At 47.7% G+C, this 16,055-nt stretch overlaps 1 protein-coding gene across 1 annotated transcript in view; it reads left to right on the forward strand.

Annotated features, from left to right (window-relative positions):
• Positions 1-524: 524 nt before the first annotated feature.
• The window catches only part of PTEN (phosphatase and tensin homolog), a 47,463-nt gene continuing 31,932 nt past the window's right edge, over positions 525-16,055 (forward strand). Inside the window, exon 1 of the mRNA XM_044298409.1 lies at positions 525-1,359. Within this exon, the coding sequence (XP_044154344.1) occupies positions 1,281-1,359 (79 nt within the window). The 5' untranslated portion in view covers positions 525-1,280. The remainder of the gene's footprint in view (positions 1,360-16,055) is intronic.

A 16,055-nucleotide genomic window follows, 5' to 3' on the forward strand; every position in this document is an offset into this window, starting at 1 on the left:
TGCAGATCACGGTCGTCTGCTTGAGCCCTGATCAGGAAAATCCTGCCGGGAAATGAATTCCAGCAATTAAACGGATATAGATATTTTGCTGATTAATTCATATATTTGTATCCTTTCATCTAAGGAGAAGCTAAATACTATAACGATCGATATAACTTTATAAAACAGATTCTCTCATTTTATGAGGTAAAAATGTACAACGACTGCAGAAGTATTTCACTTTTTACTTCCAGAAGAAATCTTTGCGGAAAGCCTCCCCCCCTCCCCCAAAGCTTAACAGAAAAAAAAGGCCTCTCACTTTTTTTTTTCTACATGCAAGAGGAAGAGAGGGAAATGAAGTGCAGAAAAAAAATGACATTTTGCAAAAGTTCCCCACTTATGGACCACGTGACTCCCCCTCCTCAAGGAAAAAGAAAATAGTCCCAGCGATTAAAACTACGAAAATATCCTTCCGCCGCAAACGTGGAATCCTTCCACTTTTACCAACGGAACCCTGGTCGTCCCATTTTTTTTTTTGTATTATGAAGGTACGATGGAGCCGCTGTGCGTTAATACCAGCCACGGCTGTCACCTTATGAGAACGGCTTGAGAAGGAAAAAAAATAAAAATAAAAAAAATCCGCTGACGGATGATGTGGCGCGGTGAACTATATCGTGCGAAGGCGGAGTGATTCGAGTAGCGGGCCGCGGAGGGATACGCGTCGTCGCTCGTTCGTTGACTCTCGCAGGGGAAGCCATGATGGGTGCTTGAGCGTGCAGCAGCAGCAGCAGCAGCGGTGGTGGAGACATGAGACGCGGCAGGCGGGCTCCTGCACCGACCACACCGGTCCATCTTGCACCGGCTGCGTGAACATCTGGAGAGCTGCTACGGGAATCGAGCGAGTAACGGAAATACGGCGCGGCGCACCGGACACCCAGCTTTCCCCTCTGGATCACGACACCGAGCCGGGCTAGGGTGGAGGGGAGAGCCGGGAAGGACTTGTGTACCCAGAACGGCCGGAGAGACTAGCAGGAGACCCCCGGGGCTTTATACTTGGAACCGCTGTGAGGAAGTAGGCCGCATCCCCCCTACGGTACTTGTCGTGCCGTCCCTCCGGCCATACTCTGGCCTCCCCCGGCAGCCCCCGGAGCAGCAGCAGGAGGAGGAGAAGGGGGCGGAGAGGGGACCTAAACGGCCGGGGAGAGGAGGCAGACCACGGAGCCGGGGCTGCTGCTGCCCCCCACCAGCAGCACCTCTCGGCCCCCCTCTCCTCCTTCTTCCCCACCCCCAGGCTCCCCGACATGACTGCCATCATCAAGGAGTTCGTCAGCAGGAACAAAAGGCGATACCAGGAGGATGGATTCGACTTGGACTTGACCTGTATCCATTTCACTACTACCCCCATCATCTCCATTCCTGGTCTGCACGCAGATGGGGGCATCTGGATGGAGGAGGGGTGGCATGATCGCTTTGCAGATGCTTTGTGGCTCCCACGATCATGGAGGGCCCTGGGAGAGTGCCCCCTTATTTCTGCAGAGTTGGAGGCCTTTGTGGCTGCGGTGTGTGTGGGGGGGTGTCATGCATGTGTGGAGATGGGTCACACAGTTTTTGGCACTGCCTCTCAGTCATCCCATTGAAGGTCCCTATGCTCGGCTGATAACGGGGGACACTAGCCGTGGGGACGGCGGCCCAGCTGTGATCACATCCATGTGCACTTATTCTAGCGCAGTTTTATTTCTTGCCGTGGTCAGTAATTGTGTAGTCCGGGGTGGTTTTGGACTACTTTGGTGCTGTGCTTTATATTGCCGTTTGCTGAGCCAGGAAGCTGCGGAACTATTATGAAAAAGACTCAGTTTGATTTGGGGAGGGAATGAAACCTTTAGAAACAGAAGCTGTGACGCCGGAGCGAGCACCGTGCCCCCTCGTAGGCTGCGCTCATTTGTGCTAAAGGCTGACAAGTTGTATCCATGTTAGGACTGTATGGTTGTCAGAGCGGGGGCAGGGGGTGTCAGAGGCTGACATGTTCATATGGTATTTGAATTTGGTAAATGACCTCAGAACAGTGATAATCGGACGTGTGACCGGTTGCCGCACGGCTGTTTTCACAACCGTTGCAGTCTATGGGTCTATTCACACAGTGTTTTAAAAAAAATTGGACATATCCTGTTGTCCGTTTTCACGCACCAGCAGCATCCATACAGTTCAAAGGGGTGGGTTTTTTTCATCCGTAAAAACAAAAACGAAACAGCAGTTAAAAATGGACCGTTTGTCTTTGTGCGTATATACCCTTCGCGTGTTGGTGGACGAAGAAGAGAATTGTAGGGTGTTGGGTCCGGGCGGCAGTCGGGTGTAGCTCTCTTGTAGCCTGCCAGTTGTGCCTAGGGATCGGGTGGCTTTAGGGACGTAGACTGGTAATGGGGTATATTGTATGTGTCGCAGTTTTGGTTAAGGCCTCGTACGCACAGCCGTATTTTTGTTCCGCTTGTTTATGCAGATCAGATGCGGACCTGCTCATTTCAATGTGCACCCGCTTCCATGTGTCTGTGACGTAGGCCATTTCTACAGAAGAGGGGAAATGGCGGCATCCGCACTGCCGACATCCATGTTTTGCGGACCGCATACGGTGTGCATGGGGCTTTACGTGTAGATTAGCGAGCTGGGATAGAGGGTGTTCTCCCTCCACAGCGGTCACGTGGGTTAGGACCCTTCGTCTTCTGCTTAGTGTCGAGTGCTTGACTGTTTCTTTGGCGGAGCGGTCCGAAGTCAGCCCCAGGCCTCCTCTACTTGTAATTGTATTTCAATTTGGAGTTTTGTTTGGAGACCCCATTCCTGCCCCGTTCAGACCCCTAACCTGAAGGTAGACATGCCTGTGGATATTTGCTAATAATCAGACAGGTGGGCAAATACTCTGTATTCTTCCTCATAATATAGAAAGCTTATGCTATGGACAGAACAACTTATTACGTTTCTTGCACATTTTGTAGTCGCCAAAATCATATTGCTTGCCTATGAAGTCTCGCCTATAAAGTTAAGCAGGTCGCATAGTTAACTATTTGATCGTCACCATAGATCATGGCCGACGCTGCTAAATCTGGGTGAGATTAGGGGACCTGGTGGAAGGGCCGGGTGCCCACGGTTATAGATTTAAGGCTACTTTCACACTCGCGTTTTGTGCTGATCTGTTATGGACGGATTCATTCAGATAATACAACCGTCTGTATCCGCTCAGAACGGATCCCTTTGTATTATCTGTAACATAGCCAAGACGGCTCCGTCTGGAACACCATTGAAAGTAAATAGAGGACGGATCCATTTTCTAATGTGTCAAAGAAAACGGATCCGTCCCCATTGACTTACATTGTGTGCCAGGACGGATCCGTTTTCTTTGACACATTAGAAAATGGATCCGTCCTCTATTTACTTTCAATGGTGTTCCAGACGTTTGGCTCAGTTTCGTCAGACGGACACCAAAACGCTTCAAGCAGTGTTCTGGTGTCCGCCTCCAAAGCGGATTAGAGACTGATCGGAAGCAAACTGATGCATTGTGAGCGGATCCTTTTCCAATCAGAATGCATTAGGGCAAAACTGATCCGTTTTGGACCGCTTGTGAGAGCCCTGAACGGATCTCGGAAACGAAAAACTAAAACGCCGGTGTGAAAGTAGCCTAAGACCTGTTGGCGGTGACAGATTTAATTCATTTTAACAAATGGGGCGTTTATGGCGAAGCTTGTCAGATTGATGTCTGTGGAGCATTGTATAGGGTCATCACATGGCAGATGGTCTGGGCATCTCACTCCATGCACTGGGTATGTGCAGATGTCTCTGGGGTCTCGCTATGGCAGGGACGACAGGCAGTGATCTGTGGGTTCCTCCTGGCACTTATAAGGCAGTTCTTTGGGGATTTCAGTGAATTTCACTCTCCCAGGGCCCTGTGGAATAAGCTGCAGGTTATTGGCTTTTCATGCTTCGTTTTGTAGAAATGAGTTTCTCCGAACTGTTCCTCCTCTGTCTCGCTCATCAGTTGCTTCCTCCAGATCGTTTAGAGACTGAGGATCATCCATTGTTGCCGAGGCCTGAGCTCAGTCACAGATCAGATTAAAATGAAGGTAGCACGTAGGATTGCATCAGACTCCTTGCAGCTAGCTGCTGTGGCTCTCATCATAAACCCTTTTATTTCTATGTTTCGGCATATATCGGCACTGCCTTTCTGCAGCGTGATTTCAGTCTGTTCTCCGCTGGTGGTACTTGTCAGGGAAGGAGCCGGGTGCAGATGTCTTGAGGTGACGTCATAGTATTTCTTCCAGTCGTCTTCCATTTGCATGTGATGCTGTTCTGCACAGGATGCAGAGGTGTATAGTCTGCTACCTCTGCTTTCATTTGCAACTCTACTCCACTGAATGTGGACAATAGGACCTTGAGGTCATGCATTTTTGCTTCTCTCTTGCTTGGAGGGTACTTTCTGTTTTGGATATGTTTCTGTTGTGGTACCATAAGCATGGACCGTTTTCTCTTGATGCACAATTACCCTTGATTGACTCCTGACGCTGCAGTAGGTAGTTATTACCAAGGCAAGAGCTTTGCAGTTTTGCAGAAGTGAAACTCTTGATGTGTGCACGTCTTGACATTAGGCTGCAGTCTTCAGATTTTTTTGATTGTCTAGTCGCAGTGATTGCTAACCTTCGGAACTCCAGCTGTGGTGAAACTACCACTCCCAGTATGCTCCATTCATTTCTGTGGAGTTCTGAGAACAGCCAGGGGCCATCTTGGGAGTCGTAATTTTACCATAGCTGGAGTGCCAGAGACTGTCAGGGCTTATTATTATTATTATTATTATTATAATATGGGTAAACATACATACATAATACAGACAATTGCACTAATCATAAACAAGACTAGTTACAAACTGGTACAGAAGGAGAGGGGCCTGTCCGTGAGGGCTTGCATTCTACATGGTATGGGAGAAGGACACAGTAGGTGAGGGTGAAGCTGGTCATGGCGGTATAGAGGCAGCAGGGTCACTGGTTGTCGGCTAGTCTGAAGAGGTGGGTTTTCAGGTTTCTTTTGAAGGATTCCACAGGGCATGATGGGAGTTGTAGTTTTACCATAGCTGGAGTGGCGGAGGCTACCCATCACAGGACTAGTGACATCACATTGTTTCTTTCAAGTGGTTGTAATACGGCCACAGAACCTGGATCCTCAATGCTTCTATGAAAGCCAGCTTAGGGTATGCTCACATCTGTGGCAGAGAACAGCCTGCCAGATCCGGCATTGCTGGATTATACCGTTTACCGCCAGATCCCCATTGAATATAATGGGGTCTAGTGGTGATCTGGTGTGAATGTAGCCTAATATGGCCCAAACTATGCACTGGCCGACGACTGGGAACAAGCAGTGCTAATTCTTGAGCGTTGGCCCATGTGCAGGTGATGCCATTTGCCTGCCCGTTTGTCAGGCGATTGCTCTTTCATGTTGCACCATAAAGCCTAGCTTGCTGGCAGAACAGTGTCCTATGTAAGCAGGGGACATGCTGGCAACAAATCATAACTGTGTGCGTGAACAGTCGTATTCCTGGTCCTTCGTCCTTCTATCCCCAATTGCTGCATGTAAATTGGCATTTAACGGGTAAAAAATCTGCCCATGCAAAGCCACCCTACATTCAGCTTAGTTTACATCCATGATTTCAGCACTTGCAGTCATATTATAGCCATCTGTAGCAGGCCTTGGGGTATGTTCAAAATGCAGCAGCTTCTGTACAGAAGTTGCTTGAACTGAAAATCTGCTCTATGTTGCATGGATTACAGCGAGCCCCGATCACTAAAATTTGGCAGGTGCTGAAGTCCATGGATGCATGCTGCAAAACTGAAGTATCCATGTTCCCACTGCATCGAAAGGTACTTTCACACTAGCGTTATTCTTTTCCGGTATTGAGTTCCGTTCTAGGGGCTCTATACCAGAAAAGAACTGATCAGTTTTATCCTAATGCATTCTGAATGGAGAGTATTCTGTTCAGGATGCATCAGTTCAGTTCCTACTACGTTTTTTGGCCAGAGAAAATACCGCCGCATGCTGCAGTTTTCTCTCTGGCCAAAAATCCTGAACACTTGCTGGAATACCGGATCCAGCATTAATTTCCATTGAAATGTATTAATGCCGGATTCAATACTAAGGACTGTTTCACACGAGCGAGTCCATTGCGGGAATTGCGCTCCACGTGTGTGATCCTCCGCTCTGGACTTGCAGGAGCGCACGGCGTTATCATGATTTATAATGCTATGTGTCTCTGCATGGTCTTTTTTCCACAGAATCATAGTGACATAAAGCTGTCAGTATGATTCTGTAGAAATAAGGTCAAGCAGAGACCACATAGCATTATAAATCATGATGATGCCTCGCGCTCCTGCAAGTCCAGAGCGGAGGATCACACTCGCACACTGAGCATGATTCCCGCAATGGACTCGCTCATGTGAAAAAGCCCTAAGTGTTCTGGAAAACTGTATCCGGTTTCCCGATATACGCAGACCTTTTAAAAATGAGGAAAAAAATAAATACCGGATGACAACTGGAAAGATGGATCCGGTATTGCAATGCATTTGTCAGTGCAGTATCGGCGGCTGAACTGCCTCCTGGAATCCTCTGCCGCAAGTGTGAAAGTACCCTAAAACAAGGCTAGTCAAAGTCCAGGAACCAAGTGATACAGTGATGTCTGTAGAATTTCTTTATGTCCAGCAACTAAGGCTTCTTTTGCATTAGCATTAGGCTGTATTAACACTTGCACTCGTGTGCTGCCGGAAGCACTGGCCGCATTCAATTTAGGCTTCTTTCACACTCGTGTTTTGGGCAGGATTGTCATGGATCTGCAAAAACGGATCCGTTACAATAATGCAACCTTATACATCCGTCATGAACGGATCCGTTTGTATTATGTCTTCTATAGCTATGACAGAAGTCATTGGGAGTTGGATCCGTTTTCTATTGTCAGAGAAAACGGATCTGTCCCCATTGACGTACATTGTGTGCCAGGACGGATCTGTTTGGCTCAGTTTCGTCAGACGGACACCATAACGCTGCAAAGCAGAATGGAGACTGAACTGATGCCTTCTGAGCGGATCCTTTTCCATTCAGAATGCATTATAATTAGGGGTGCACCGAAATGAAAATTCTGGTCCGAAACCGAAAATTCAGGATACCCCTTGACCGAAACCGAAACTGCCTTTTTGCCCAAATTCTTTTAAAATACTTTTTTTTTAAATGATTTTATTAATAATTCTTTTTCATGAATTTAATAAATCATATTACCCACCCACCCCATAACAGTGCCATCCACAGACCCCCACCCACCCCATAACAGTGCCATCCACAGACCCCCACCCACCCCATAACAGTGCCATCCACAGACCCCCACCCACCTCATAACAGTGCCATCCATAAAATGTGTACAATTAATAGAAAATAGCGGGGAGGGACTGGGAGGAGGAGCTGGGGGCCGGTGCGTTCACTGTGCTCCGGCCCCCAGCTCCAGTAGTTATAAAATGTGTACAATTAATAAGGATTCTATTCATGAGGCCCCCTCTGGAGTAGAACATTCAATATAGCCACATCATACTCACAGGGCTGTTATCTTAATGCTGGCTGGCCGGGCAGACGAGCGGCAGCGTCACGACTGACGTCACGTGCCTGCGCCGCCTCCTTCATTCAGAAAGTAGGCCGTGACGTCAGTCGTGACGCTGCCGCTCGTCTGCCCGGCCAGCCAGCATTAAGATAACAGCCCTGTGAGTATGATGTGGCTATATTGAATGTTCTACTCCAGAGGGGGCCTCATGAATAGAATCCTTATTAATAGAATCCCAGCTCCTCCTCCCAGTCCCTCCCTGCTATTTTCTGCCGATATGTATCAATATCGGCCGAAATGGATTAGGTGCATTTTCGGCCGCCGGAATTTCGGTGCACCCCTAATTATAATGCAAACTGATCCGTTTTGGACCGCTTGTGAGAGCCCTGAACGGATCTCAAACGGAAAGCCAAAACGCGAGTGTATGTGGGTGTCCCGACCACCCCTGGCGGCAGATATTGGGAGAGTAGGGTCAGGTGGATTTCAACATCCCTGAACCTTTAGTTTTCCATGGAGATATTCTGTAGCCAGAGGCAAACTCCCATCTAAACACTGATCGGACATGTGTAGCAGGTGGTTGAGAGGGATAGGTGCTGTCTGGGCAGCCATTTGGCCGACAGCTATTGAATGTGTGTGGGCAGCTTGTCTACAGCAATTGGGTAATCGGTGATGAGAATTATTTTGCCAACAGGAAAACCTACAGGTTTAAAATGTGCGCTTACCTTGGCTCTTGTATGGCAGAAATATGGGGCCCATGAGCTGTGGTTCACAGCAGCGGCCTGTTTGACATGCTGGTTCCTGGGTAGTCACCCAGTTATTCCCTCCTCTGAGGAACCACAGGTACCTAGGGGAGAATGAGATTTTTGCAGTTACACTTTAAAGAATAGTTTTAAAATTGTCTCATGCGTTGAAGGGGTTTTCTGGTAATGGCAAGTTATCCTCTGTCCAGAGGATAGTGGATAGGTATTCAGTTAGTGGGGTCCTACCACTGGGATCCCCACAAGCGTGAGAATTGGGGCCACCTACCTCTAAAATGATGTCAGGTCAAGCATTCATGCTTCATTGCCCCTGAAGCAGTGGTGTCAGGCAGAAGATTCCCTTTTTAGATTTGGTGTGACTGGAGTGCCGCCACATGGTCAGGTTTTCTTATGCTTTTTTCGAAGCCAAAACCAGGAGTAGATTTGAAAGAGAAGTCGTACCTGTCCTTTATACTTTTTCCCCTTTTATGATCCGCTTCCTATTTTGACTTCCAAAGCTGCATTAGGAAACCTGACTACGTTGCGGTACCCTGAATGTTGTACTTGTGTGGCCCCAGAATCGGTTGATGGGGTTTGATTGTTTACTTGAAGCAGTCGCCGTATGCAGAGCTGCTGCGTGGCCTCGAATGGGTGACAGCGCCTCTAATGCAGAAAGTGAGAATAATTCTGTATGGAATCCAATTCTTAGGGGTGTGCCCATGTACCCCTGTGTGACACTGCTATGTGTGGGAGGACTTCCATAGAGCGCATCAACTGCTTGACTTGGTATCCGCATGGCGTCCAGTTGCTTTGCATGATTCCTCACTCTTCAGGAACGTCTGTGCCCGTTCCGTGTTTTTTTTTTAAAATTTTTTTATTTATTTTTTTGTTTTGCCGGCCCATGTGCGGAACCATTTATTTCAATGGGCCGCAAAAAACGAAATGGATCCGTGTTCACTCCGTATGTCCGTAAGTCGGTTTCACAATAAATAGAACATGTCTAATTCTTGTCTGTTTTGGAGACTAGGACAGGCAATATTATCTATTTTTTTTTTGTGTGGAACCATTGTAACAATGCCGGTCTTAGTTCGCAGAACAGACAAGAATAGGACATGTTCTGTGTTTTTTTTTTTTTTTTTTGTGTGCAATTGCCAGCGGCCGGAGCCTCCATGGCTTTCCAGGAATACCTCCTGTATTTTTCACCACTCTTTGCTCTGCCCTACGCTGAGCAATCTGGCGAACGTATTGTAATACCTCCGCTTGTAAAGAAATATGGCCGGTTTCTTGTCCTGCAGATTTGGACGTCTGCGGACCGCTGTTACACTATGTAGCCTGTAGCGATGTCAATCTTTGGTGGTGACCACCTGTGGTTGCTGTTTGTAGGAGTAGCTGTCTGATGCATATTGGGAGACAGGTTGTAAAGGATCCTTGCTATGTGTGTGGGGTAGCTTTCTATTAGTGGCTGCTAACTGCAGGACACCTATGGTTTATGGTAAGGCCCTGTTCAGGAGGTCCAGCTGCCTAATCTGGCCGGTGAAGTACAGGATCCGCCAGGCTGCTCTGTGCCGAATCTACTTGACGGACATGTGAACGATTCCCAACAGATATACATGTAAAATTACGATGTATCTACGGCTTTGTTCACATTTCCCGATATTGTAAGGGAAGAGTAGTGCAGTGTGAAGAGCTATTCCTTCTGTCAAAATGACGGACACTTCAGTGGAACCCGATTATAAGTCCGGGGGTCTTCAGATGAGGCATCTGACGCTCCAGTATTCATGTTTCTACTCCTGCTGATCTAAGACAAACTGCCGCATACAGTTTGAATCCCTTTTGTACATGTTCTCGGCAGAAAGGCCTGGCAAGTTTATGTTGTGTGCAAGCCATTGGTATACCAAAAATGCCTCTGTATTCTGCTGCGTGCTTTAGTAGTTTTTATTCTACACTTTCCTGTTTGGATTCGCCTACTTGTGTATAAAGAACCATGCTCGGCCCGGGAAACATGGTGCATGTGTTGGTCGCATCTCCCCTGCTGACCATGCCCCTCCTGACCCGAACGGACGGTATCATAGTAATTTATGATACAACCGTCTCTATCTGATTGTGGAGCTATTACAGTGTACTCACATGATGATATCAGTATTCCGCAGTACCCCTGAGATCAGATACAAGCAGGCTATCATAAATGACTGATGCGCTCACTTCAGGTCAGGGGAGCCACAGTCGGCCAGGGAGTAGTTGCCGACACATGGGCCGTGTTTCCTGGGCCGATCACTGTCGGGTGCATGAGCCCTTGCCCATTAAAGCAATGCATAGAGGACAGAACCATAAGTGGCAGGTTCATTGCAATGTAAATATTAAAGGGGTTTTCCCCATCTCGGATAGTAGGGGGCAAATGGGACCTGAAACTACTCTGAGAACGGAGCCCCGGAAGTTGTGGAGGGTGCACTGTGCAGCCTCCCTCCATTCATTTCTAGGGGGCTGCCAAAAATGGCGCTGGCTCGGCTATTTCCTTCAAACCCATAGAAATGAATGGAAGCAGTGGCCGCACAAGCGAGGTGGGCTCCTATTCATGACTACTGGGAAAGCGCTTGGTGGTGGCCGGACCCAGGGGAACCTGGGGTCCTCCAGCCACCACCTTCCTCTCTCCATTCTCGTTGTAGGTGCAGGTCGCAGAGGTGGGATATGCTAGAACAGTGATGGTGAACCTTTTTTGAGACAGAGTGGCCAAACTGCAACCCAAAACCCACTTATTTATCGCAAAGTGCTAAGATGGCAATTTAACCTGAATACCAGTATAGTATATCTTCCATGTACTTTACCATTTAGCTATAATATCCTGCCTGCATTCAGAGCGCTGCCTGTGCTGTTCATAGTGCGCCCTGCGCTGATGAATGGCAGGAATAGTCTAGGGCATATTGGTACACTATAGACTTTTTTTCCGGGTGCGGGTGCCCACAGAGAGGGCTCTGAGTGCCGCCTCTGGCACCTGTGCCATAGGTTCTCCACCACTGTGCTAGGATATGCCCCCATAGTCTGATGGGTGCAGGTTCCACCTCTGGGACCCGCACCTACATAGAGAACGGAGCCCTGAAAGTTGTGGAGGATACACTGCACATGTGCTTCCTCCCTCTATTTGTTTCTATGGGACTGCCGAAAATAGCTGAGTGCTGGCTCAGCTATTTCCGTCTGCCCCATAGACATGAATGGGAGCAGTGACCGCGCCAGAGAAGAGCACTCCTATTCACTACTTTATAAGATATAGAAAATGGTACAGAATTTAAACAAAGGCTATATTAGTAAGTGCTATATAATCATCTCGCAAAAAGTGGCGAACCTCTGGTGAAATTAGGGTTCATCCATGAATTGGTGTTCATTTTGAGCAGTGAGTCTTGGTAATGTAGGGGTATTGTCTGGTGTGTGGATATTTTATATTATATAACCTTTACGTCACTGTCATTTTAGTAGTCATTGTGATAACTCGATCCTTTTAAAGGGAACGTGTCCTGAGGCTGTGGTGCGTGCGCATTAGATTGCTGCTTGTGGTGATGTACCCGGTCTGTGGGACGTCAGGCAGAAGATAAAACAATCGGCATTGAAAACCTTCACCATGATTAACAGTAACAGGTTAAGGCCTCTTGTACAGGACTATTTTTTTTCCCTCATCTGATTTGCATTTCCTGAAGGTTGGAGAGAACACGTCCTATTCTTCTCCGTTAGGCATTTTGATGATAAAAATTGAGGGATGCACACTGTTTTGTGGACTGCAAAATGCATACTGTTGTGCGTGGGAGGCCCAATTGCGGTTTGTGGGAGCTTGATCTTGAGGACGGGTTCCCTTTTAATGATTGGACTTTTATAAAGGGATTGTTCCATCCGGGGTGCACTCTTTAATCTGAAGTTTAAAGTGGATCTTTCATGTTTTATTTTTTAGTTTAGATAAATACCTTTCCTTGCTGGGTACCCCTGCTGATGCTGCCACCCTGCCCTATTTTTTCTTTTTTTTCTTTTCTTTTCTTCCAATATGCACCGCTGTGCCCCCCAGTAGTTTTCCCGCTCAGTATGTTAATACTGAGCATCGGTACAGGGAGGAGGAGTCCCCAGGGTTTCTCAGTGGGTGTCTCCTTCTCCCCAGCTGTAGGGCTGTCCAATCACAGCATTGTATGTTGTGGTAACAGGTCCTCTTAAGGGTCCATTCACACTTCCTTAAGTGTTTTGTGGATCCACAACAGTGCACATGGCCGGCACTGTTATAGAAAATTCCTATTCTTATCTGTCAGCATCTTTTCCAGCCCCATTGAAAATGAATGGTCCAGATCCGTTCCGCAATTATGTGGAACGGGTGCGGACCCATTCATACGGACGCCTGAATGGAGTCTTACCCTGGCCTTGCTGTAATGTAACTCACCTTCTCATTCTGTGTATGCACTGAGGCCAATCTGGATGAGGGGTGTAAGGCAGATTTCACACGAGCGAGGTACAGGCGTGTTTCAAAAGAGTAAAGCATTACAAATTGTGGAAAACGCTGAACTAAATAACACGTAAGTAGCTCGGCTCTACATGTGACGCTAACCCGTTGCGGTTTAGCAGTAGGCTGTCATGCTTCTATATTTCGGTATGTAATGTGAAGGCGCAGTACCATGCGGTTTCCTTTACCTGATCTGCTGCATTCTTTACACCGGACTAGACTGCAGTTTCGTGTAGCTGGCATTACAGGTTTTTCAGAATGTGTTGTTAGCAAGCATCGGAACATGACTTTCCATTTCAAGACTCTTAGGGGTCATGCATACAAGCCGCCTTTCTCACCTGGTGGCACAGAGAAGATCAGTGTGAGTGCTTCATGGTGGACCCTTACTCCTTCCTGTGAGATTGCACCCCCACTATATGTGCCGGTGGTGCCTGTAAGCTCTCCGCTAGATTTCTGGTTTGCTCGGAGAGGAATGCCTTTCATTGGTGTAGTTAGTTCATCGGCCAATGTCCTATGTGAACGGGCACAATTTTAATATTGGAGGTAGGTGGACTGTCTTTGGCAGCATTACGGGGCCAGTTATCGGAAGCACGTTCCTTCTGTCCGAGCAGCCGATGAATGATCAAAGGTTTGGGATAAAAGATGCCTGGAGATCAGCAGCACATCTCACTGCGTAATCGGGAGGAAGGACTGCGGTAGCAATCCTCCCTCCCACATCTGGCCTAAGTAATCAGGCCTGTGCAAACGAGCGCTGATGGATGTTATCATCCATCGGCATTTGCACAGCCCATATTATAATTTGACCGCTTTAAGCAAAGAATGGGCAGCTTGGAGGTTTAGGAGCTGGTTGGGGTAAGGCTTTGTTCACACTTTTGTCTTGGTTTCTGTTTAAAAGGGACACTACGGTGCATTGCCAGATTTGTCACTTGATGGCTTCTACCACTATGTGTTTTATTAAATCTGTCGTAGCTCAGCAGTGTGAACCCAAGTTGTCAGCAAGTTATCAGACTACCTGGCTCCTGATAAAGTATATTAAAGGGGTTGTGCAAAAATTTGGGACCCCCCCTTCCCCCCCCAAACACACACACACTTGTCTGGACCTGTAAAGGAAAGATGACTTGGCTGCTTCCTCCCTGTTCCTCCTCCTCACGGCCTGCAATGCTCCCGCGATGTTTGTTTGACATCGCTGCAGACTGCAGTCGATCACAGGCCGTGGCGGTCACCAGCTCCACTTCAGCCATGACAAATGGTATACATAGAAATGAATGGGCCCTTTTGCTGTATCTGCCAAAAATACGGGTTGGACGCAGATGGAAAATGTTTGTGTGCATGAGGCCTTACTGTTAGACAATATCACTTAGCGCTGCCATAAATGACGCCACTCTTCTGTAGGTGGCACAGTCGGGCATTGGCAGGCGTTTGTGACATTTTTGTGGCTTGGGAAACGTCTTTCAAAGGCTTCCGGGATCCTTGTGCTCAGTAGAAAATAACTCCTAAAGATAGGTGCCAGCAGCAGATTTCTAGGCACGTTGGCTACCTGGCTCCTGGGATTTCTCCAGGTAATGTAATCAGGAAAATGGCTCCAAAGGTCGAGCTGATTGTTTGCTTGTCATTACAGTGTATTACGAGATGAGGGTGAAATACCTGTCATTACACTCAAGATCAGCATGTTATCTATGAGCAGACCTGGTCGAGTATGGTAAGGGCTACCCGAGCATTGAAGATTGTAATGGTCTGATGCCATGGATGCCTTGTGGCTGCAAACAGTGTCAGGTCCAGGCCTCCTGGAAGCTGGAGAGCTCCTGGCACTTGCCCATCTCTGGACAGTAATGACTTCTCAGCATCAGGTTCACCCTTTTTCTTATTGCGCTTTAACAAAAGTAACATGGAACTTTCTTGATATTTTTAAGATACACTTTCAGAATAGTTGTCAGTACTACGTGTTCCTTTCATCATTTTATCTGGTGTGGCCTTCCTAGCAGCGAGGTTGACACATTTTTATAGATTTTCTGTTAATTGCATTAATCTTTTTGCAGTTTTTTTTTTTTTAACAAAATAAGGCTGCTTTCACACTAGCGTTCGGGTTTCCGTTCGTGAGCTCCGTTTGAAGGAGCTCACGAGCGGACCCGAACGCAGCCGTCCAGCCCTGATGCAGTCTGAATGGAGGCAGATCCGCTCAGACTGCATCAGTCTGGTGGCGTTCAGCCTCCGCTCCGCTCGCCTCCGCACGGACAGGCGGACAGCTGAACGCTGCTTGCAGCGTTCGGGTGTCCGCCTGGCCGTTCGGAGGCGTGCGGATCCGTGCGGATCCGTCCAGACTTTCAATGTAAGTCAATGGGGACGGATCCGTTTGAAGATGCCACAATGTGGCTCAATCTTCAAGCGGATCCGTCCCCCATTGACTTTACATTGAAAGTCTGGACGGATCCGTCCCAGGCTATTTTCACACTTAGCTTTTTTTAGCTAAAATAATGCAGACGGATCCGTTCTGAACGGAGCCTCCGTCTGCATTATTATGGGCGGATCCGTTCAGAACGGATCCGCCCGAACGCTAGTGTGAAAGTAGCCTTAGCTGTCGTTCAGGTGATGGGACTGGCACCTCTGTATCGTATGGGACTATTCAGAGGTTGCTAATGCTGTCATGTGGCTATGAAGATTCATTCATCTGAGGTTCTCTGGGGCTTGCATATTGATCACCTATCAGCAGCATACAGTAGGTCATTAGCATCTGACTGGTGGGGGATCCGATTTCTGACAACCCTGCTGATTAGCTGTTTTGATGCGCTGCAACCATTTCATAGTATATGAAGCAGTGCTGTATATTGTATGGCGACTGTGCTTGGTTTTGATGCTCAGAGCCATTCACTTGAATGAACCTGACCTGCAAAAAGGCCATGGGACTGATCCTTTGGACAAGACTTAAAGGGAACCTGTCACCGGGATTTTGTGTATAGAGCTGAGGACATGGGTTGCTAGATGGCCACTAGCACATCCGCAATACCCAGTCCCCATAGCTCTGTGTGCTTTTATTGTGGAAAAAAAAAATTTGATACATATGCAAATTAACCTGAGATGTGTCCTGTCCCTGACTCGTCTCACATACAGGACTCATCTCAGGTTAATTTGCATATGTAATAAATCGGTTTTATTACACAATAAAAGCACACAGAGCTATGGGGACTGGATATTGCCGATGTGCTAGCGGCTATTTAGCAACCCATGTCCTCAGCTCTATACACAAAATCCCGGTGACAGGTTCCCT

Source organism: Bufo gargarizans, chromosome 6, assembly GCF_014858855.1.
Source record: "Bufo gargarizans isolate SCDJY-AF-19 chromosome 6, ASM1485885v1, whole genome shotgun sequence".
In the NCBI taxonomy this organism is placed as follows: Eukaryota; Metazoa; Chordata; class Amphibia; order Anura; family Bufonidae; genus Bufo; species Bufo gargarizans.